We start from the raw sequence: 22,531 nt of genomic DNA on the forward strand, positions 1-22,531 counted from the left end.
ATTACTTATTTGGATGAATTTCCTGGCCGGGTACGGCTCTTAGAAATCAGCATTTGACCCTTGTAAATCTACAGTAAGTTATTTGTCGCCAAATATCGCCTATTTTTGGTCAAATTTCAATTTAACCTTGCCATCTGCAGTATGCAGAATTTTTCAAGCTTTACAAAGATGGGTCAACTGTTTTTAGTCGGTCATCGGAGCACGATGGAGCACGATTTTTTCGATCACCATGCGTTTCCCGGTACGATTGACCCTTCGCTCAGAAAAACGCGCGCCGGAATCAATCGCCGAGAAGTTAACCAAAAGCTGGAAAAGAGAACGAAAAACGTCCAATAACTCTTTGTCGAATATGGTCAAGGGTAAAGAAACTCAGAAAACTATTCCTGAAGAAATCTTACAATTTTTAACACGGTAGAACGTCGCCAATCGACTGGAGCTAAGATACTTCCGGGTAGCCAACAGTCTCACTCGATCGGTGGATCTGTCAGGTCATATCGCGATCTGAACAAAGTGAACCAACGTAACCTTTGACCCTTGTTACATATACAGTACGTGATTGGTTCTTGCCTTAATTTCATTACATATACGGTACGCCATTGGCTCTTCCCTACTATCCTCTATATGGACATAACCCGGACTGTTTATAGTCAGTGGCTCCTCGCGATGAAACTGGCAGGTCTAAACACTTTAAATGCAGACTCTGAATTATTTATTTATTATTCCTGCAGGCAAGGTTTGGGCCGTAAAATTCAGTATGATTAATATCGGCATGAATAATTAAATAGCTGCCGTCACACATATTGCAAACAGAAGATGATTATGTCTTGGAAAAAAGCATGGTAATTTGTAACAGGAGTCATCAGTCACTACACTCGGGTCTCCATCTTTATTCAGTTTGTACTTGACCCCTTCAAACGGTAGCCGGGCTGTTTGTAATATGCAATTGTGTGACTTAGCCATACAAGAAAAAAATTATGGATTCTAAATGTGCAGAAGGCATTTATCTTGTTCAATTCAACATTTAAATGCAATCAAATTTAAGGATGATACGCTTGCGTACACAAGGAATTGGGTTGTACAGAAGGCAGGCAAATATCTGCATGAAATTTATTTGAAGATTCTCCCCTATGTGTCATTCAGTCTTATGAACAATAAAAGATGAACATTATCCACGCTACTTTTTTTTGAGGTGTAACACAGCAGACAAGATGAAAGGGTTTCTTTATTGCTGGTTTGAAAAAAAAAACCCGATTGTCTAGTAATATGTCCACTCTGTGTATCTTGTCGTTCAGTTCAATTGGTATTGTGATGTTTGAGAGTGAGTTATGGTTTCGGAATTCCATATTAACGAAGTAAGTCGGCAGACGGGTGTCAGTCGGAACGTGGTTATTCGATTGGCAGGGGTGTAGCATGATGATTGATGGACGGGGCGACAAACGATGTGTGACAGGATTCCATCATCGCCGGCATTGTGTATGTGTGTACGTCTGATTGTTTGAATCGACTGCATTGTAAATCAATGAGCGATATCACGCATTGAGTTTCTTTCCACTCGCCTTACATGGAAGTGGCCGTGATGTGACTTTCACTGACACATGTATGCAATTGCTTGCCGGCAAAAATTTTAGTCTGTCCATGCACACCGCTGTTGTATTGTTTCCATCATTGTGATTAATAGAAATCAATATCTTAGTGAGCAGTCCTGAAGAACACTAAAAATTCCAGTGTATAGATTCACAAAATTTTGATTCTGATGGGTCTCACAATAAGAATATATACCTGTTAAAGTTCCATTAGGGCTAGCTGACTGTAATTTTTTCCCGCGCATTCCTATAATTATTAATAATTCTATTTCTGAATGAGTTTCGTGTTCTTCTCCCCAACATAATGACAAAACGATCTGTGTTCAACTTGTGTGTAATGTCTATATTGTCACTTTTGACAACGGAGTGTCTTAGTCTGGTCTTGAATTCATTTGTCAATGAAAAGATTGCATATTGGACTCACTGTGTTGAGTTTATGAGGCCAAGACTACACTGTATGCGTTTAAACGTACTTTAGGGAGAAAAAAAAGCATATTCTAGTACATGTACTTTGTTGCTATGATAAAAATCAGGCAAATAGTATCAAAAGTTACAGCATTAAATGGCCAATCAAACTTTGATAAATACAGAATCCATTAATCTGATAAATCAGTCACAATAAAGAAAGTAAAGATGCCAAAATGTTTTCTGTTTTTGCAACAAGGAAAATATCAAGCAAGTGTCACAGGAGACTATGGTTGTGATGTTATTGGCATTATCACTGTTCTGAAGTGACTTGTGTACTACATAGTTGATAGTGTGGAGTATACTGAATAGAAATTGCGTTCCGCAATGTAACAATTTTGGCATGCTGCAAAAGAAACGTGTATTTCTGTGCCATGCATTGAACACATGTACGGTACGTGCCTTGCTGTGGTGCATTCATGTGGAAAGGTTTTGCCCTTTGCATGTACCTTGAATCGTTGCAACCTAGAGACGTTTCCACCATTCATTTAATAGCATTTCAAGTATTTCAGTAATTTTCCTGCCACCGATGTTCATGTCATATCACACGACCTGTGCAAGCTGGACAGTCTGATCGAAAATCTATTGATAGTGGTCTGACTTCAGATACAAGTTTGAGCATCTTGCTGCTTTCTGTGCAAATTCAAGGTTCATGATAGAGATTTTAGCGTGTACAGTGTAGGCATATAGGTTAGTGTAGGAGGGCAGGACACCATATAGTATGTTAAAAACAAATGTTCAATTCACGACTACAATACGTGGTGGCTGAGGGCTTGCAGAGCTGTGAGCTGTAACTCAAGCAGCTATCATTCCTATTCCCAAATCCTCAGAGTCCAAGAAAATCACTGCAAACAAAACAGGTAGAACCATTGCATGTCACCAGGTCTTAATTGCACTCCCATGCCGGGATGACAAAGATTTCTCAGTCTTTGAGCGTACAAGCAGTTTCTCCGCTTGAATCATGATTGCCAGGTTTCCAATACAGATTTCATCGGAAGTCTCCGCCTTCTTCATATGCCTGGCACTCGTTCATCTTGAATTCAACCGGAATAATCCTCCGTTATCATCCTCCAAATCATCCTTGTGGAGCGAGTGATCTGGAAATTTGTTTGAGAGAAAATTAGATCCCCAGTATGCAAAGCATCATGTGCAGTACTAGTACAACAGCACTACAGCTATATATATTCCAACTTCTTATATGTATCTTTGATAGTCATTGTCTGTGTTTTAAATATGCAGTACATGTATTTCTATAATGTAACAGTAACATTATATCTAACAGACGAAAACAAAACACAAAATAAGTTCTCAAAATTAAAATTTTTTAAATAATTTTTCCATGAGGTGTTGTGATGTACACTATAGCTTAGAATCATACTGTAGATTTAGTTTATACGGTTATGTAATGGAGTACTGTAGCATATATAAAACAAGTAATTTAATTAAAGATGATTTTATAAATCTCAGAACCTTGCACCTGTCCAAAGATGCTAACCAGCCGTTTTTCACGAAACTCACTGTAGAATATTGACGTCCTCAACTTCTGCAACTGCAAAGGATTTTCTCATACTGGTGCCCAAGATGCAATTAAGTGCCAATATAGCACAAGCAGTGATGTGTACAGTTGGCCCCCAATATATTCTCTGCAGAATGAATCATGCCTCGTTGTAATGTGATCAGAACCAGACGATCACTGTACTACATGTACATTGTGCAGAGATTGAGGTAGATATATCCCCCTGCAGGAGTACTGACCCTCTGAGGACGTAATTTTGATAGAAAAAAATAATTCTGTGTCAGTGCAGTAAAAAATCCTCACTTTGATAAAAAAAAGTGTGATAGTGATAATCAAGAAATGAGAAGATTATCATAATTAATATTTTCCTGTACTTAAGCATAAATCATGTATTCTACAGAATGCAAAAAAAATCTAAATATTGCCATTTTCCCAACATCCATCCAACCACAACAGTTTCCGTTGCAAGTGAAAAGAGCTGGATGGATGTTGCCGTGGTAATTGTTTGGATTCAGTGATATGTACTACATGGAAATTCAGTGGAAACTCAGCACGTTCTAGGTGCAAGTGGATTCTGATTCATTGTGTATGTCAGTGACACGCTAAGTTCTGATGGGCAGTCTGTTGTAATATGGTACATTGCATCTTCACAAGTTGCCAGTTTTACAACGTTGTGCATCTCATGTGAAGACTTGTCAAATATTCAGACCACAGCCTATACCATTTACTGATTTCCCTCACTCACACAGCCAAGGTATGGGGAGATGTACTCAGTTCACTGCAAGAATATTTTCCTCATCAAAACATAGTGTGACCACATCAAAACTGTTTTGTATTTGCGTCATTGCCTATATGTGGCTTGTGACTTGATGAATTATACAGTGACTGAAAAAATATGTAAATAAATAATCAAAGCTGAGTGTGTGCAGTACCATATCCAAATCATCAAGTCATGTTTTGATGTATAGATAATTCTTACATGTCTTTCTCAAGATAATGAAATAAATGTACAATATAAGCGATAATATACTTATAGGCTGCATAATATTATTGTGACCATGGAAAAGGCCATCTCTTTTTATTTTTAATGCAAAAATAAATAAAACTGGATTACAAAACTGCATTTAAAATTGTACTTCTGCATACAGCCATATATGTAGCAAGACTGTGGTAAGAAATGCAAAAAATGTAAATAGTAAAACTCTCATATTTGAATATAGTTCCAATTTTGTATGGAGTATTTCATTGATGTGTTCAGCTCACAAATTGAGATGAAATCCAGGCAGGCAGCGCTTGGGTAATAGCTAGATGTATGCATGCACCGGAGTCTTTTATAACCCAAAGGGCTAGCTTCTCCAGGGGCTCTATATCATTTGTATGTTGCACATTTCGGGCCCGTGATCACCTCGCCTCTGGCGAAACAATCCTGCTAATGCTTGATTTTCCATGCATTCTGAGGTAATATCGCTGGGAGGTAGTTGGACTAGGTCGCGTCAGGGACCCGTAGCGTGTGTCATTAGGCTGTGCGCAGTGTTTTCTGTATAAAGCTCAGAGAATTGGCTTACACGATCCTGAAATTTTTTGCAAATCTTGAAAGTGGATATTCAATTCCCTAGAATCACTTATAAAAGCAAGGATATGGTATTTTTTTATCAGCAAGATAACTATTTTACAAAAAAAGCATTTATTCTAAATAGCTTGTTATGGGTTTGTCATGTATAAATAATTTCATGATGTTTGTGATATGCCTGTTGCCTTCTGTATTGTGATATCCAAGGGCACTTCTGAATTTAATACACACACACACACATACAGCCAGTGGAGAATTTGTTCAATCAGATACTCAATTCAAATATGTTATCATTTTTTGTTTCAAACTCTGTTTTTATCCTCACACAAGCAAATCTGTGGTTGTATATACGGTAGTACAATGCATGATTTAGAAAAGACAAAAAAATATTGCAGGAAAAATACATGTATAGTGTAGCTCTCTGGGCTGGAGCTTGTAAAAGCATTTATTGTAATAGAGATGACATTGTAGGCATAGTGTGTAGTCAATGTATCCACTGATGACGTCAATACAGGCTCTTCATGTTATTATCCCGCTATCCCCAAAATGCAAATTAGGCCATGCAGAACTGCTTTTATGTTTCTCCGCATGCACTGTCAGAAAAAATGAAAGCTTGTAGTGCTACATTTTGCAGTGTTAACTCCTCTAACTTGGCAGCTGATTTCTTAGATACGATAAAGCAATGTTTTTCTTTCTTGATACGTGTGGAATAGAGTGTTCGTCATCTGTGGTTGGAAAAAATACTGTGTATCCAAGTGTCTGTGATCAACATATATATAATCATAATACATGTATGGGTACTATTTGTTGTTTGCCAGCAACAAACACTATCATCTATCATGACATCAGTTGGTAAAATTTTCAGGCAAAATTTATACCATTCATGTTGATAAACTATGGAAAAATGAAAAAGAAATGATTTTACATACAAATCTGGAATGTGACCAATGAATGTGCAGAGCGTGTTGTGTTCATTTCTTAGGTTGTAAGATGTTATCGGCCTGAATTTGTGATTCCCCTCTCCCAGGATGTGCATCTGTGGTTGGAAATGTATGTGTGCGCATGTATATTTAAATGTGTTCCTGGAACAGGCTGTCATTGTGCCCAGTATCAAAATGAAAATATTTTTGTAATATTGTCATGGTTTACTCATTCTGTTGTGTTTCGCAAGAAAAATGATATGAGGCAATTTTAAAACCTTTCTTGAACAAGTGCTGGCTTTACTGTTTGTCAAAATGCATTGAAGATGTTATTGGTGTAGAAGTTGCCATAATTCTACTCTCTTGTTTGGTGATGTTACCACGTGAAAATTGAGTGTTTTTCTCTCATGCTTTGATTTTGTTTACAGTTGCCAAAAATCAGGAAAGGTAATCGGGCAATCCTCACAATCTGAGTAAGTCAAATATTTTTACTTCTTCTTCTTCCACTCATGCTAGCTAGAATATATTTGCCCCCCAACTTATCTAAACCGTGAAAACATCTTATTGATAATTGACTGTGCTATCTCTATAGGGCGAAAACAACAGAAAAGAACTCTTGAATTTGTAACTGAGTCCATCTTCGGTTTGTTACGGTTTTGTTGAGACTACCATCATGTACTGTATGATGCCTTGTACGGTGTCGTGTGCTTTACCAGTATTTATGATACTCCCAAGTTTCAAGGATGTACCAGTGTTTACTTAGAAGGACACAAATCGTTTCTGTTCCTCACATGTTTCTTAAACCAATTTGAGCCAAGCAATTGTCTCCTCCCAATCTGTTTCCGCAAAACCCTAACCCTATGTGCAATTTCCCAAGAATAGACACCTGTAGATAGATCATGGCCAACATGAACACTGTCCGGAATGATGCTGAGGATCTTTTTAAACATGGTTTAAATTGATCGACAATTGTCCACTTTATTTGACAAGATAACTCATCAATAATTCACAACACAATGTGGTGTACACACAAATGTACACAAAGGGCCTGGCACAATAGCACAGGTTTGACTTGTGGAAATAAAGGAGACTAGAACGATAAGAATTTCAAGACTTTCCTGAACTCTGCCAATTTGGCACAATATTACAAAAATTGCAAGCTGCAAGGTTCAAGGACATATTAAATGCATCAGCGAATACTTTTGTGGAGTTTGTAACTTACAGTGTCTTGTGCTACTCCCAAAGTCAAGTCCAAATGCCTCATGGTCAACGTGTCAGAAACCCTGTAAAGCATCCAACCAAAAGAGAATTCATTTGTAAACAACAGTATTGCATATTATGTGCAAAGCTATGTCGGAAAGGTTATATTTGTATTTCAATATACTTAAGTCTTAAGTAGAGGAAGAAAATGAACTCATTTTGTTTAACAAAAATAATAAAATATGAGCTATAATGAATAATAAATGTTCAAAATGATATGTTTTCGATAAAATATACACGTAGTCATAGATACAGCAAACAGAAAACAAGGTATTAGTTATTCCCTCAAAAAAAGTAAAATTTCATGTGATTTCTCATTTTAATTTCTGAACTTGCAAATAAAACACAATGCTATAATACCAACAAGGCGTTTTTGGGGTAGGTGATTTTGGTTACCGAGAAAAGCTTAAATTACACACTTTTAACTAATGATTTCAGAGTAAATTTTTTGTACATAAAAATTGTGTACTTTTGATACATGAATATGCTTCAAAATAAATGTCAAAACCAAACTAAATTGAGTTCCTGCAGTGCATTAGATTGTCTACTTGCAAGATGCCAATAGAACCTGATCTGCAATCAGCTGAAAATAAGATGTGCTCTTGAATACTGACGCATTGCATACTGTGTTTTATCTGACACAACAAACCTACATACAGCTGTCCAACATACGCAACTCGCCCAAAGTACCAGATGGAAAATTTCATGAAACATAACGTGTACAGATAATATAATTCAACTTTTTTTTTTAAGTTTATTGTAAAATCAGCAGCCATGCCAGGGTACCGTTCCAGACGCGTACTTTTTCAGCCATTGGTCCTGGTTGATTTGTTTATACCGTTGATTTTGTTTATACCGTTGCACAGCCGATGGCAGTACGTTTTCAGAGTTCATGAAAAATATTGCATCATCATGAACGCCTTTAAAGCAGTATTAAATTGAAACCAGAAGACAGTAAAATGTGAAAAGCATGACACCTTGCACGATTTAACTTCTTTGCTGCAGCTGCTCTGAGTGTTCTTTTTTTTCCCCCACACGTTAAAAATGCAGTCCAACGACCATTCATTCAATGAAAACGTTGAAGAGATAATCACACAATAGCTAAGATATCTCCACCTGCCATAAAATATTGATTTCATGATTCTGTGCACACTTACTGTGTAAATACTCCACTTATGCATACTCAAAGCCAAGACTTGCAACATTTCACATCGTGTCTCTGTCTCTGAGAAGTTGTCTGCTGCCAGGTCGTAATGCAAATTTAAGTGACCTTTGACCTAGCTTGTAAGGTCACCACTTTACTTGAACGTAATATATGCACATATCAAGTTGATGGCAACCAGCCTTGCCAATTCTTTGAAGTTCTAATCCGTACAAGCGATGAAAACCTAATATATCATGCAAACATTAAACTATTTATTATAAGCTGTACTTGTTGCTGCCTATTTATCAAACCTAGATCCATGCTGGAGCTGAGCAAGTAGCCATTGGTGACCGTGTTCTGCTTTCCATATTATCATACTGACTGATTTACATGTATGCATGATCCTTTGCTATTGAATAGTTCGCTCTGTAAAAGTCCCCATATATTATCAGAACTTTGTCTTAAATTACTTCCAAAATTAAAAGACAATCGATTGAAGTGAAAAAGATGCGATAGTTTGTACCTGAAGTGCCATATGTGTGCATGTAAACACCTATTTAAATTTTCTGTCTCAGTGAAATTGTTCTCCTGCTAAACAGCTTTTCAAGGTCTAGATGTGATGTTTCTTTCTGATGGTAAATGATATGTACTGTGAACTATATACAGCGAACATACATACATGCGTATGTGTTCATTGATGCATGCATGTATGTGTGTGTTATGTGAAATGTATGTAGGATGTATGTTTGTTTACATTCATATGTAAGCATGCATACAGTATATGTATAGAGGCATGCACAAAATGTGTCCTAGTGTCTAGGGTAGCTGGCAGCAAACCTGCATATAGAGTAATATAGGATTTAGAGCTTTTTGAGAATCGGAGTGTTCACTCAAATCAGCTGTATGTGCTTTTTACATACATCCCAGAGACAGACTCACTACGGATATTTTGAAACTCTGTTTGAAACTTTAAAATATTCAAAATTCAGAGCTTCACCAGCTGACATTCAAAATTTAATTATGTTTGTCTCAGACGAAGACAGACTTTGAGCACTGTAGTGGACACAAAATGGCTTGTATGGCAATTACCATCCTTGTATTACAATTACCAAGGTCAAGAAAGCTTTCTCCAATGTGCGGAAAGAGACAAAAAAGTTCATGCAGTTGAAAGGTTGCCAGACTTTACTCAAATAACTGTTTCCTCTGTAAGACCTTTCTCCAGATTGATTACACTGAACTCTATCTTTATATGCATGGATATTTGTCCCACAGGACATCAAACCTTCATCTTCAATTTCACCAGTCACTCAGGGCACTTTGATAAAATCTTTGCTGTGTGCAGTACAGGCTTTCTGACATGTCTGTGACTGCTGATTCTCAAATGAGATAATTCCAGACACAAAAGAATTAATCATCATTCATAATCATATGGCTATAGACTAATTTTCACTTGCAATGATAGTAAATAAATTTATTATGGTGCATATATCAAGAAATTAATTCATGATCCTAAGTCCAACGTTGTCTACTTTACTGAGCAATCCCAACGTCAGAGTGTCTGCAAAAAGCACTGTCCCAGGATGTCCACTATGTACATATCGTAAATGGGTATATGGTCATCTGTTGTACTATCTCTGTTTCTCAACAATATGCTTATTATGAATTTATCAATGATTATTACGTATGAATAATATTGTCACAGTTATGAATAATGTCTAATTTGCCTGTGGTCCAGAAAGGACAGTGAACTTGGCAGTATATACTCCTCTCAGAATGCTACCAGAGAAATGGCCTAATTACACCCCCATTCTGTTTGTGTAAATTGTGATAACATGGTGTTCAGAGGGATGTGTTAAATAGGTGGCCAATTGTGATTAATAGGTGACAAAGGTGAGGGCAGTACCCCACAGAGGGTGATCTCTTTTATAGATAGAGAGAATTTTATTGGGAAAAGTCGGCCAAATTAAGTGGAAAAAGCTGGTCAATGTGTTCAGTCTTATGCATAGCATAGGTTATACATGTACATGCCCACCGAGCGTGTTTAGGTAGAATACGCCTGGAAGACAACTATTCTGACCCTCAAACTTTAAGTTGTAGTTTTACAATATTCTTTTGGCTTACTGCATTTGGGACCTGTGTTTGAAGCTCATGGAGTCTGAAATAAACTTTTCACCGGCATATTTTTGTGAAAATCAGGAATTTTATTTTTCTGCATACATATGTAACACAGGGAAGGCAGCCATTTTGAATTTCAAATATGAGTAAATATTGGATGATTGTTTCTTAGTACGAACATTTGCATCAGTGACCACCTGATTTTTACTCTTGATTTTGAAAGAGAATGGTTGAAAGTGTGCTTGAGGAAAGTATGAGCAAAAGTGAGGTCTTTCATATTTGAGGCGTGAACTACCTTAAAAAAAAGACCATGACTCCAGTCACTTTGAAGATGCAGGCTTCTACTGTGTATTGCTTTTCACCAGGTAGCACCATGCACCGTGTGTGTGTATGTATGTGTGTCTGAGTGTGTCTGTGTGCCAGTAACCCAAGTGATTTCTGTGAATTCCAAGCTGTTTTATTTATAAGTCTGTCCCAGGTCAGTGACTCCAGTAAATGTGACCATTCATTTCAGACAGGCTTTAGTCACTACTAGCATCTGCCAGATTTTAAGTACCTGGCCGTCCTCTGGGTATTCCTGTAGATTGATCTGCGTGTAAAGCCCGTCTCGGAATATTTAATTTTGAGAGGTCAGATTTCCTTGAAAAGGTGAGGTAGAAAACTGTCTGTTACCTGTAACGTGAGCCCCTTAGCTCCTGTCAATGTCTCACTTTACATGTATATATCAACTGTATGTCTGTCGTTGCTTCTTCACTTTTGTCCCTAATATATATTTGTCCATCACAAGGGTAGCATTATTATAATATGAATTTCTGAAATATACCATAAATGTATCTGATAATGGTACAATTTTATGCCTGACCTTTACCATGCGAAATCACTTGAACAAATTAAAATGAAGAGAATGCTCTGAAATTTATTTAGTCATGATTTGGGAAAACCTGTTTGAAAAGATGTCTTTGCATCAGGTGATGAAAATGTCCAACAAGTGCTTCGGTGACGTGTTTAGAATTCACAAGAAGGATTATGATTAGAATCTGGGAAGTGCCACATACAATGTATCAAGTATCCCCAGCGTATATTCTCTTGGAAGGGATAGTGCGTTATTCACAAATGAAACCCAAGGTATAATTAATGGATCCATGGGCTCCGTGAATATACAGACAGTAGCTACCCCTCTCTGGCAATGAGGCGACACACTCCCTGAATGTGCAGTGTCCTCTGAAATGTAAATTATCATTGAAGGAGTGAGTTATTATGGCCTTGAGCCAGTGAAACATACCCAACCACCGCTGGAAAGAGATGCCTCATAAAGTTGTGTTCTGGTTATCATATGGTGTGCCGAATGGCAAGATATTTGGACAAACAGTGAGATAGAGAAATGGAACATTTAGACATTACATGTCAGGTCTATGATAAACGAAAAGATGGTGATCGTAAAATATGTAGTTTACACTGTAAAGCTTTGATATTACATATTATGTACACATCATGTGAATTCAGAAAATATTCAGTGTAAACTTATATGAGGGTCTAACATTACTTCAGCTCATTGTGCAATATATTTGGCTCTAATGTGTAAATACCAACCTGATATTAGCAAGAAGTGTGTCAGTATCACAAAGATAAATTGCGCTCTTTGTCTACACCCTGTCCATTTCTGAGAATTGCGGATATGATTGGTTACCAAGCAACGAAACGTGATGCATTTACTTGAGCTGCTGAGATAGTTTGACTGACAAGAGTACATCACAATCAATTATTAATCCCCAACAACATCAAAAATTTAGGAAATCTTGTAGGAGAAATCTTAAGGACGCCAACAGAAGATGGTATGCGCTATCAAACTGTGATCTAGCCACACTTTTTTGTTTTGCGTACAAGACAGTGAGGCGTTTTAAGGCACATTGTAAGTCCAAATTGCTTGCTGTTCAGGCTGGTTGTTAAACCTGTCCACCCCCAATTCCTGGTAAACAGGTCCACAATCACCATTGATAACAATGGGTTTAGGCCAAACCATGGTGGTGAAAGGGTTAAATGGCTGTGACCATCATAAATCACAGACCAGTGATCATAGGTGGCCGTAAAACCTCCACTGAATAAAGGAAAATAAAACAACGGAGGCAGCTGGGCGGGACAAAAGTGATCGGGATAATAATGGATTTTATGCCCTACTCCCAGCTTGCTAAAAATCCTGCTTTCTTCTGGATAGCAGTGAGTGCCCCCAAAACACAGCTCATCAGTCACCTATGCTATTGTGTGGACAGAAGCCAGAACTGGTTACTATGACAATACTGTCATCATCATCTCACTTCCATTTCAAACCTACATGCTAATGATTTTTTTTTCTACTGCACTATTTTTATTTTCCCTGTAGAATTTTCACGGAATGACTTTGGACCAAAGAATCGGTCGTTAGCACAGTTTATGTGATAATGTATATAATACTGAAAGAAGAAAAAAAAAGAATAGAAAAAAGAGAAAATTGCATGTCTTTGTTTTGCCCCGCTTGCCTTTGTAAAGAACAAGATAGCTTACTCCGCTTTGACGTCAGCAGTTGATTGGTTGCTAGGCAACCAATAGTACAGTTGTAAATAGCTGAGAAACCTCCCACTAACCTGTGGGTTGTCCAAGAATCAACGCTCTCAAAATTTCCCTTTACTTGCCTGGGAGATTTTATTCTCTCCCCCATCCCCCCCCCACCCAGAGAGACCTGTGAAAATTGCCATTTGAACCCACATTTGCTGTTAAACTTTGTGCAACAATGAAGTCAGTGGATACATTTTTACCATTTTCTGCTTAGTAGTTAGCAGTCATCCAAATTGCAACAAAGAAGACTGTAAAAAATACAATGAGTGTGAAACAATTACATGGAAAATGTGGGCATGAAAATGCACATTTTGATGAGCCATTATTTTGAAATAGGCCTGCAAACGTGAGCAAAAAAGTCCATTCATCAACTTGTGAGTGTATTAGCTGTCAATGTTTGTTTCAAATATTTACTGTAGCAAGTCTATCTGCCATGTGATGTATTTGTGGTGAAATTAATGTACCCTGGAGCATTTCCAAAGCTAAAGAAAAATATTATCCATTTTAACAGCAACATGAATTTTGCAGGATCAAGTTTACTGAATTTCACACTTACACTGTGCATAATGTATTTTATGTGTTGTTGGCAGGGAGCCTCAGCTAAGGTTATTTTCTTCTAGTGTTTTTCTTCGTGTTGAAATTGCATCACATCACGTCACATGATGATGCAAAGCTGTTCATTTCAGCTTTGGGTGCATCGCTGAACCGGAATTGAAACGCTGACCGGACAAAACAGCAACCCGTTGTCAGTCGGACACATCCACAGCAAATGCATAAATTGGAATATTGCAAGCTTCGCACAACCAGGGGTAGATGAATACCCCTGGTCCAGGCATTGCCCCTGGAGAATTAATGACGTCAAACGTGACTTCAGTCCAATTACTTCTGTTAATTCTGTCACATTTTCATGTGTATCTTTGCTCCCCAAGAGCCGATTCTGCTAATTTCATAGAAATTTGACAATATACCGTATTTGATCTTCATCAGAATTGTAGAATTTCTAATAATTTTCCTGAAATTCTAGGTCAAGTCAGTATTTAAATTTTGAAAAGGAGGGCAAAATAATCATTAAACAGTTATATTGAAATTTCTTTTCTCGTATGCATGCATACATTTCTTGGATCAATCAGTAGAACTGATCTGAAATATTTGATTAGCGTTTGATGTATGGCAATTTATGGCAAGGTCACCGCTGACGTAAAATGGAGAAATATGATGATAGGGTTTATTGTACTGCTGAAAAGTGTGTTGACTAGACTGACAACGCAGTAGACATGAACATTAGAGGGGAGTGTAGCACCTCCTTCGGGATTATGTACTAGTCCAACAAAACATGTAAGAGAAAAATACATTGGCGGTGTTTTGCAATATCTTCAATCGACAGCCAGTTTGTCTTTCTGTTAATCATCTGTCACTGACTGTATTCAACCACGAACCTCTCTTTATCAATGTCAAAAATTCAGATTTGTATAAATTTGAGTAGCCATGTGAACCACAGATTGTGTTGTAGCTATCCCATCTGTAGACACATGAACAACAATATGTGCCAGCCATTTGTATGCACAGCTCATATCCTGACAGATATGGGTGGATGAAAAATGTCTGTAAATATAAATCTCCACCATTTTGCTGAAGTTCCTATTTTTCCTTCTGGTAAACTGTCTTTTAACCGGAGCAATAACAATAACTGGAGAACCTAGTTAATATAATTATAATACAGCAGCAGAACTATAAAATAATCGGTACCAGAATGACTTGATTGATACCACAGAAAGTAGAAGTGAGACTCTCGCTTTTGTCTATGCTGATACGTGGTGTGGAGTATTTCTTGTATTTATTCATTTATTTGTTTATTTATTTATGTATGTATTTATTTGTTATTAATTTATTTGTTTTTTAAAATTCATAATTTCCATTAGTAATAATTCAAACTGTTCTGCATCCACTTTTGTTACATTTATGTGGAATACCTGGTCGTTTTTACACAAGTAACTATAATAAAACAATTTACAGATACTAAATTCCTCCCATTGCTCCATGCATCAAGTAAAATGGAAGCCATAAAATACAACCCACAGTACAGGCAGTCTGTGGAAATTTGAATTGCAAATATCCAAAGAGAAAATTGACTACTTCAATGCGTATGCATAATTTTACAATAATTTGCTTTGGTGTGTTCAGTTATCTTGCATATTATTGCATTTTTCTTGTTGCAACAGTTATTTAGTTTAAGTCATGTTCGTATACAAGATCATGATTGAATTATGTTCAGAGAATAGGCTTGTCGCTAGGATAAAATCTTGTGCAGTGGCTACTGTAATGTTTCAGTGATAGAGACAGAATGAGTTGTGATATTAGTACAAGTGTAGGGAAATCTATCTGCTCATTTAGATGCAAGATTTTGTTAGTACCGCTTCCCATTTGAATTTTGCTTGGCTTTCCTATTCAGCCAAAATGTAATTAGAAAGTTTGTTTGTACCGGCAACTGGACCTGTCAATGGTAGATGGTGCAAGATATAGGGTAATGTACATTATTCATTGACAATAAGTCCCTAATAAGGTAACTTATTGTCTTAAGCTGATTGGCGTACTCAAACATACATTTTGTGCAAATGAAAACATTTATTTTTGAAACCAGAGATGATATTAGTGTAATGGGAAAGGAGAGAAAGTACGTCACCTTTGTACAAATAAAAGTGACATTCAACCTTTGAATACGTCAGTGTTGTGTAAAGATCAAGAATATACACACAGATATTACCTCGAAACTTTGGGTCCACACTTGTCTATAAACTACTTATACCCATTATGTAAAGGAGCTGTATATTTCTTCATGTAGAGCATCTAGTAGTCAGCGGTAAGATGGTGCTAGATTTAGCCAATGAATACTCTCCATCTAATCGATGATACCTTATGTGGTAGCTTATCATTACAAGTTGATGTACATACTGAGACGATGCTCATAGATACTTTTTGCATATAATGGAATATACTTGTTTATGAAACCAGAGATGATACTGGTATATGGGAAAGGAGGGAAAGCAGGGTTGCTGTTTTACATGTACATTATAAAAGTGATATTCCACAACTTTCATACATAAGTCTTGTGGAAAGATCAAAGTACATGCACACTGGCAACGTCTTGAAGTTTTACATCTGTCTTAAACTACGATAACACATTAAAGGGACAAAGTCGGCCATTTTTTCATGAATTTTGTTTGATACGAGATACTACTTATATTGTTTGACATGTTGAAAAATACTGAATGAATGGGTGACCATGCATATATTTGACTCCAGTTTTAGACACGATAAATGAAACCATCGCGAAAAGGAATAAATGGTCATGACCATTAATTCATTTTCGCGATGGTTTCATTCAATTTGCCTACAACGGGGGTCGCATATATGCATGGTCACCCATTTATTCAGTATTTTTCAACATGTCAAGCAATATAAGTAGTATCTCGTATCAAACAAAATTCATGAAAAATGGCCGACTTTGTCCCTTTAAAGAAGGCATATATTTTTACACACATTGTGCACCTCAATGATTCTTGCTCTGTATATTGGATCTACCGTATTTGTATGTGATATTAGTATTTGTCATATCCAACTTACTATGGTGAATACAACACAATAACTGATAATGTGACATAAAATCTCTGAAGTGATATGTTCATACTTTGGTTAAAGTCTACTCTTTGCCTTCCATCGATATTCAACCTGTTCATCCCCAGTTGCCTGTAAACAGGTCCACATTCACCCTAGAAAACAGTAGCTTTCGGCCAAACCATGGTTATGAAAGGGTAATCTGATGACACAGATTGATTACTGCACAGTCTCATGATCATCAGAGGATATGTGTCTTTTGATATGGTTGCAGGGTTTTACAAAATGACTGACATGCGTGTTGTTGTTCTCTTGCAGCATGGGAAACCGTCAGAGCCAGACTTCCGATGACAAGGAATCGAAGAAACCGCGAAAAGACAAAGGTCGTCCCAGCGCAACGTCATCCAGCAGCGTCGCAGTGCACGTAGAAGATAAACTAATACCCTCCCCAAGTAGCAGTCCCTCTGAAGCAAACACTGCAGGACAGACATCGACGCAATCTTCGCCCCCTCCCCCGCACTCCACACCCCCCACCTCAACAGTCACCTCATCTAAGACCGCCTCACCGGCGCCAGTACCAGCACCGGGGCCAACCAAGTCGGGTCCCAGCGAACCACCCCTGCCCAAGCTTGAAGGTTTCAGGGCGGATGTGACGCAGCTTCTATTTGGAGATGTGACTTCAGTGAATTGCTCGTTGAAATCAAACACCATCAGGATATTTGTCAGTGCATGCCAAGCAGGTGTGTATCCACAACCTGTCCTCCCCTATTTCCCTGTAGACCGACCCACTCTCACTATGGCAAAAAATTGGTTTGGACCAAACCAGATCAGACTATTCACTTTGTTGAGAGTGCAGTATCTGTTGCTGTGCCGATAGTGTTTCTTCAGAAAGTTATTTTTGTGCATCAAGAGCCATCATCTTTAGGAAACTCTTCCTGAAATTTTCATTTATTTTGAACAAGAAGCGCTCGGCAGAGGCATCAGCGAACATTGAAAGTATGCAACAATTCTTTTGAAACTCCAGCTGAAATCTGGATCATATCATTTTTAATGAGACAACGTTGAACTATACATTGCAAAGAAAGATAAATACAGCCAAACCAGCCATCAAAAATTTTGAAAATTTTTAGGTCATTCCAACTCACTCATATTGAATGATGATTTAGAGTCTGACAGATAATTTGTGTCAGTATATGTGAGATTTAGACACATTCTATGCGCGTCAGTGCCTTTAATCGCAATTTAATTTTCAGTATGTTGCTTCATACACACGACTCACATGAAACGGTCAAACCTCCCGTGCATCACGGAATGCCAGGACGTTCACCTTTCATTCCTTTTATTTTCTCTGTGCTGTTGTTGCAACACCAGGCTATTGACCCTGTTAGGATCCGATGCTGGCAAAGCAACATAGTGCAGGTCAATGACACTATAACCATGCAGTCACTCTCTGGCAGACTTTCTTACAGCCATTGTAAAGGCCCATTTAACTTTTTTCTTTCGCTCCCTTTCACGACTTCTTTGAACTGGTGACGACAGTATCGTATTTCCAATAGCTTTGAAATGTGTTGAATTGGACTATATCTCATCTTTTCACATTGACTATTCATGTGTACATCACTGTGATCGCCAAAATCACATAGCTCTTTATATTTGCAAAAACATACACTCATGCATACATATGTGTACATACATGTACAAACACAGGCAATATATGTGGTGGTATATAATGATCATATTTATTTATCCTGATGACTTGGAGGGAAAATATGATGTTTTTGGATATGTCTTGAGAGAGATTGTTCCAAGAGGTATTCAGTGAATTTGGCAAGATTACAAGAAATGAAATCAATTGTAGAAGCTGTCGAAAGTTATACATGGACGACAGAAGCTAACTCGTATGCCTTGAATATCTGGCTTTCTTTTCTAGTATTTCATATTTCATCGGCGTCAACCCTTTCACCACAATGGGTTAAGCCCAAAACCATAGTTAATGATGGTTATTTTGGACCTGTTTACAGGGAAAGGGGGGGTGAACAGGTCAAGCACTTCTCCTCTCCTTATGCAAAATTTGTAGGGAACGATATAGAATTGAAACGTTCACCAGTTAATAACTATTGCATTGAATTATCGTTTTCAAAGTCATTCTCAAGAGTATGTTTGTTTCAACAAGGCAGAAAACTTCTCTGTAAAATCATGATAGGTTTTGCACTACCATCAGGCAGCATTTTTGATAACTTAAAATAAAACTTTCACAACCAAGTTCCACAGTTTCTGACTTAACACACAATTTTGAACCCAAAAAGTAAAGTTCATGCACATATGAAGCTATACTTTCACTAGTTGTTCTATGCCAATATCTAAGTAGCAGGGGCTGATTTCTTCAAAGGAAAACATGAACAGCACACTAGACAAACACTTTTGTACACCTTTGCCCAAATATTTAAAACGCGATCAGAAAATGAAATTGCAACAAGAGTACATTTGTCTCCATTTTATTTGTCTCATCAGATTCTGAACTTGAACGCAGTGTATTGATGGAGAGGGTCTTCCCAAAACTCCAGAGGCACTGCAGTGAACACGGCTATGAACTCCAGTTTGTTGACCTGCACTGGGGTCAAAGGTCAGAAGACTTGGACGATCACAGTCTCATAGAGTGTTGCCTGTATGAGTTGAAAGAGTGCAAGAAGAAATCTGTGGGACCAAATTTCATGGTAAGATTGTCAAATTGTCAAGAGGTTTGGAGTCAGAATTGGTTCATAATTTGACCCTCTTACCCTATTGCTTAGTGCAGAGGTCCAACTTTGCCATAGAAAACATTAGGTTTGTTCCAAACTGAGCTGGCAATAGGGTAAGAGGCCTCCAGCACATGTGCAAGAGAGAGAGGTAGGGTATTTGATTTACAGAGAAACTAAACATAGTATTATTAGTATACTCACATACTGGCAATGATGAAAAGAGGGGTTAGCTTAATATTCACTACACAGAACTGTACATGCCTGATGTAGAGAACTGTAGCTTAAAAACAATGTGAATTGAATCTGTAGTGGTCTTGTAAATGGCTGTACAAATATTTCTTAGTGCTATGAAGTTGAATTTCTGACTTGTAAGCCGTTTATATTGGCCACAGTACAGTTTGAAGAAAGTCTTCAAAGGTTAAGGAAGTCAACACTGAGATTATATGTGGGCTGAGAAAATGAAATCGGTTGATTTCATTTCCTGCACTCTACACTCTGAACAAAGTATGAGTTGTGAATCAATAACTCTACAACACTCTTCATATGCCAGAGGTTGATGATGCGGCATCTAGAAAGAGGAAAATTCAGAATGGATTTTAAGAAAGGGCTTTCAACCCTGCAGGTTAATGGCTTTTATAAGTGTCAGTGAAAGGTGATGGTTAGGCACAGATACAAAACAGAAGCAGGTGTCAGTGTTTACTTTGAAACTCAGTAAATTTTCTGATCAACATGCAATTAGTAAAACTTGGAGGTTGTAGCATCTATCCTCAAAGTAGATCGCAATTCCAGATATTGAGTACACCCACGAATCCACTGTCTAACGTTAACAGAAGTTCAAATAAATTCTCTCTGTGTCTTATTTTGATACAAAGCTGGTTATCGATATCATTGTGAAATTAATCCACACAAGGTTATCACAAGCCACAGTTCTCATGTTGTGGCGCCATCATGTTTGGGCGATAAGCCTCATTTCCACCCTGTTTACGTGAAAGAAAACGTGGAAACGCATTTCGTAGACAACACATGCCAAACAACGCTAACTGTGCAAAATCAGAGGTTGACAGGAGCTTCAAGCATGAACCAAACCCCACTGAACTCAGGCCCACTGAAACAATGTTCATACTGCAGTGCCTCTTATTGGTGTGTTTGTGTGTATTGTCAAGACTTGAAATAATTGCCTTTGTCTCTGTTGGACTTTGTCAAATAAATTTACAAGTACAGTTTGGATCATTATCCAACCTCAAGTATATACCGTATTAAAGGCTAGTGTCATGCATCGGATTGTCTTGCTAGGAAATTTACTTACTAGATTATACAACTTCAATAGAAAACAAAAGGCTATGACAACTCCATAATCCTCTTACAGACTAGAACAAACTTGATCCCGGGGATTAAATCCCGGTCTTTAAGTGTGATCTTGTATTCTAATATCTTAGCCAAGTAGATATTTACTACTCGAATGATCCATCTTATCAAAATTTTGGCATAGGTAAAAGGCAAAAAAATGTCATTCCTAGAAGTTCGACATTAGTATGAATTGAAAGCTATAGATGTATGGTTAACAAAATTAATTGCTATACCCCTGGTAGATGTATGGAGTTAAACTGATAATGAATTTGAAGTTTCAACCTGTCCATATGGACAGCAGTATTGTTCATTGACATGCCTATACTGTACACGTAGACAAGTTTTATTTCTAGGTGAGGTTGAACTTTTCAAATTTGTTTGGCTTCTTTACCGCAGAGCTTCCTGAATCAGAAATACAACTGCCAGTGTCCTCCGCACATACCAGCGTCAGCATTTGAAAAACTACAGAACTCCCTGACAGAGGGCGATGACAAGCAGCTCCTGGACGAGTGGTACAGGAGGGACGACAATGCCATCCCGCCAGTCTATGTCCTTCAGCCGGTCAGCGGCCAGATCAAAAAGTACAAAGACACAAACAAGGACGTCAGGTTGAAAGCTGAGCGGGAGTGGTCGGACGTGCAAGAGGCTATCAAGAAAATATTGGTGAATGGCTGGGGCAAAGAAGAGCAGGACAGGTATATGTGTTCAGGTAAGCAATTAAGTGTTGTACACATTGTGCTATTCATTGACAATTATTGACAATTAAAATCTATTAAGAATTGAAATAAATACCATATTCTTACAGTAATAGGTCTCCTGAAATTGCTTGCCAAATTTGATGTTTTCTCACGGTTTGCTTTATTTATAAATGCTCGAGAATGAATGATAGGGTTTTTTGGGGTTTGACATTCAAGAGTTTGACTGCTTGTACATTACAGACTGTACCATGTATCAATCACACTGCCCTTGACCTTAGCTATTCTCACCTTTGACCCTTGTTTAAAGCCAGCATTGTCTGTATCGGTACATTTTGGATGCTTGCAAATGGAGATATGGATAGGGGTGGTACATGTTTTAGTATGGCTCCAGCTAAAGCATTCATATGTGGTGTACCAAACAGCGGTGTACCACTGTTTTATGGCAGTGAATTATGCCATGTACAGTGCACTACAGAGCTGTGGTTTACCATTTCCCAGAATTTAATCACTTACTAGATAAGTACATGCATGTACAGCTGTCAGTGTCCAGCGAGGTTGCAAAGCATGACAAATCTCTGCCGTGATTCAATTGACGTTATTAAGATCCGGAAGGCATCTCGGATCATTTACCTCCCACACATAACAGTCACACAGGTCCACAGATCAATGACATGCATTGACGTAGTGAAATGTCATGGTTGTGCAAATGCACTTTTAAACTAGTGAGAGAGAATGAGAGAGCACTTTATATGGTGTATACCGATATCAATGTACACACACCATGAAATTGGCTTACTGCAAGAGATTTCAATGTTAATTTTTTTTTCAGTCACAATATGCAGCGTGTGGTATTCACAATTGAGACTCACAATGGGTGATAGCTATAATAACTCTTGACGTCATCTGCTGAAAGCCCAATCTTTCCACCTACTCCTCACCCACCACGCGTACCTCAACTTCTGTGGCCATCATTC

General features: G+C 37.8%; 1 protein-coding gene and 1 long non-coding RNA gene across 5 annotated transcripts in view; one reads left to right on the forward strand and one right to left on the reverse strand.

Moving 5' to 3' along the window:
• LOC139148021 (NACHT domain- and WD repeat-containing protein 1-like) overlaps positions 1–22,531 on the forward strand; it is an 89,560-nt gene that overhangs the window by 51,078 nt on the left and 15,951 nt on the right. For 2 of the 4 annotated variants that reach the window (XM_070719282.1, XM_070719284.1), the window contains exons 2-5: positions 6,483–6,527; positions 17,093–17,514; positions 19,286–19,488; positions 21,256–21,568. In XM_070719282.1, the coding sequence (XP_070575383.1) occupies positions 6,483–6,527; positions 17,093–17,514; positions 19,286–19,488; positions 21,256–21,568 (983 nt within the window). The remainder of the gene's footprint in view (positions 1–6,482; positions 6,528–17,092; positions 17,515–19,285; positions 19,489–21,255; positions 21,569–22,531) is intronic. The other 2 variants (XM_070719283.1, XM_070719285.1) reach the window with 1 other exon arrangement.
• Positions 989–8,561, reverse strand: LOC139148022 (uncharacterized). The gene is made up of 3 exons (XR_011555856.1): positions 8,472–8,561; positions 7,277–7,337; positions 989–3,145 (listed from the first exon to the last, which is right to left on the reverse strand). It is a non-coding gene; the product is annotated as an uncharacterized lncRNA (long non-coding RNA).

Source organism: Ptychodera flava, chromosome 13 (genome assembly GCF_041260155.1).
Source record: "Ptychodera flava strain L36383 chromosome 13, AS_Pfla_20210202, whole genome shotgun sequence".
Lineage (NCBI taxonomy): Eukaryota > Metazoa > Hemichordata > Enteropneusta > Ptychoderidae > Ptychodera > Ptychodera flava.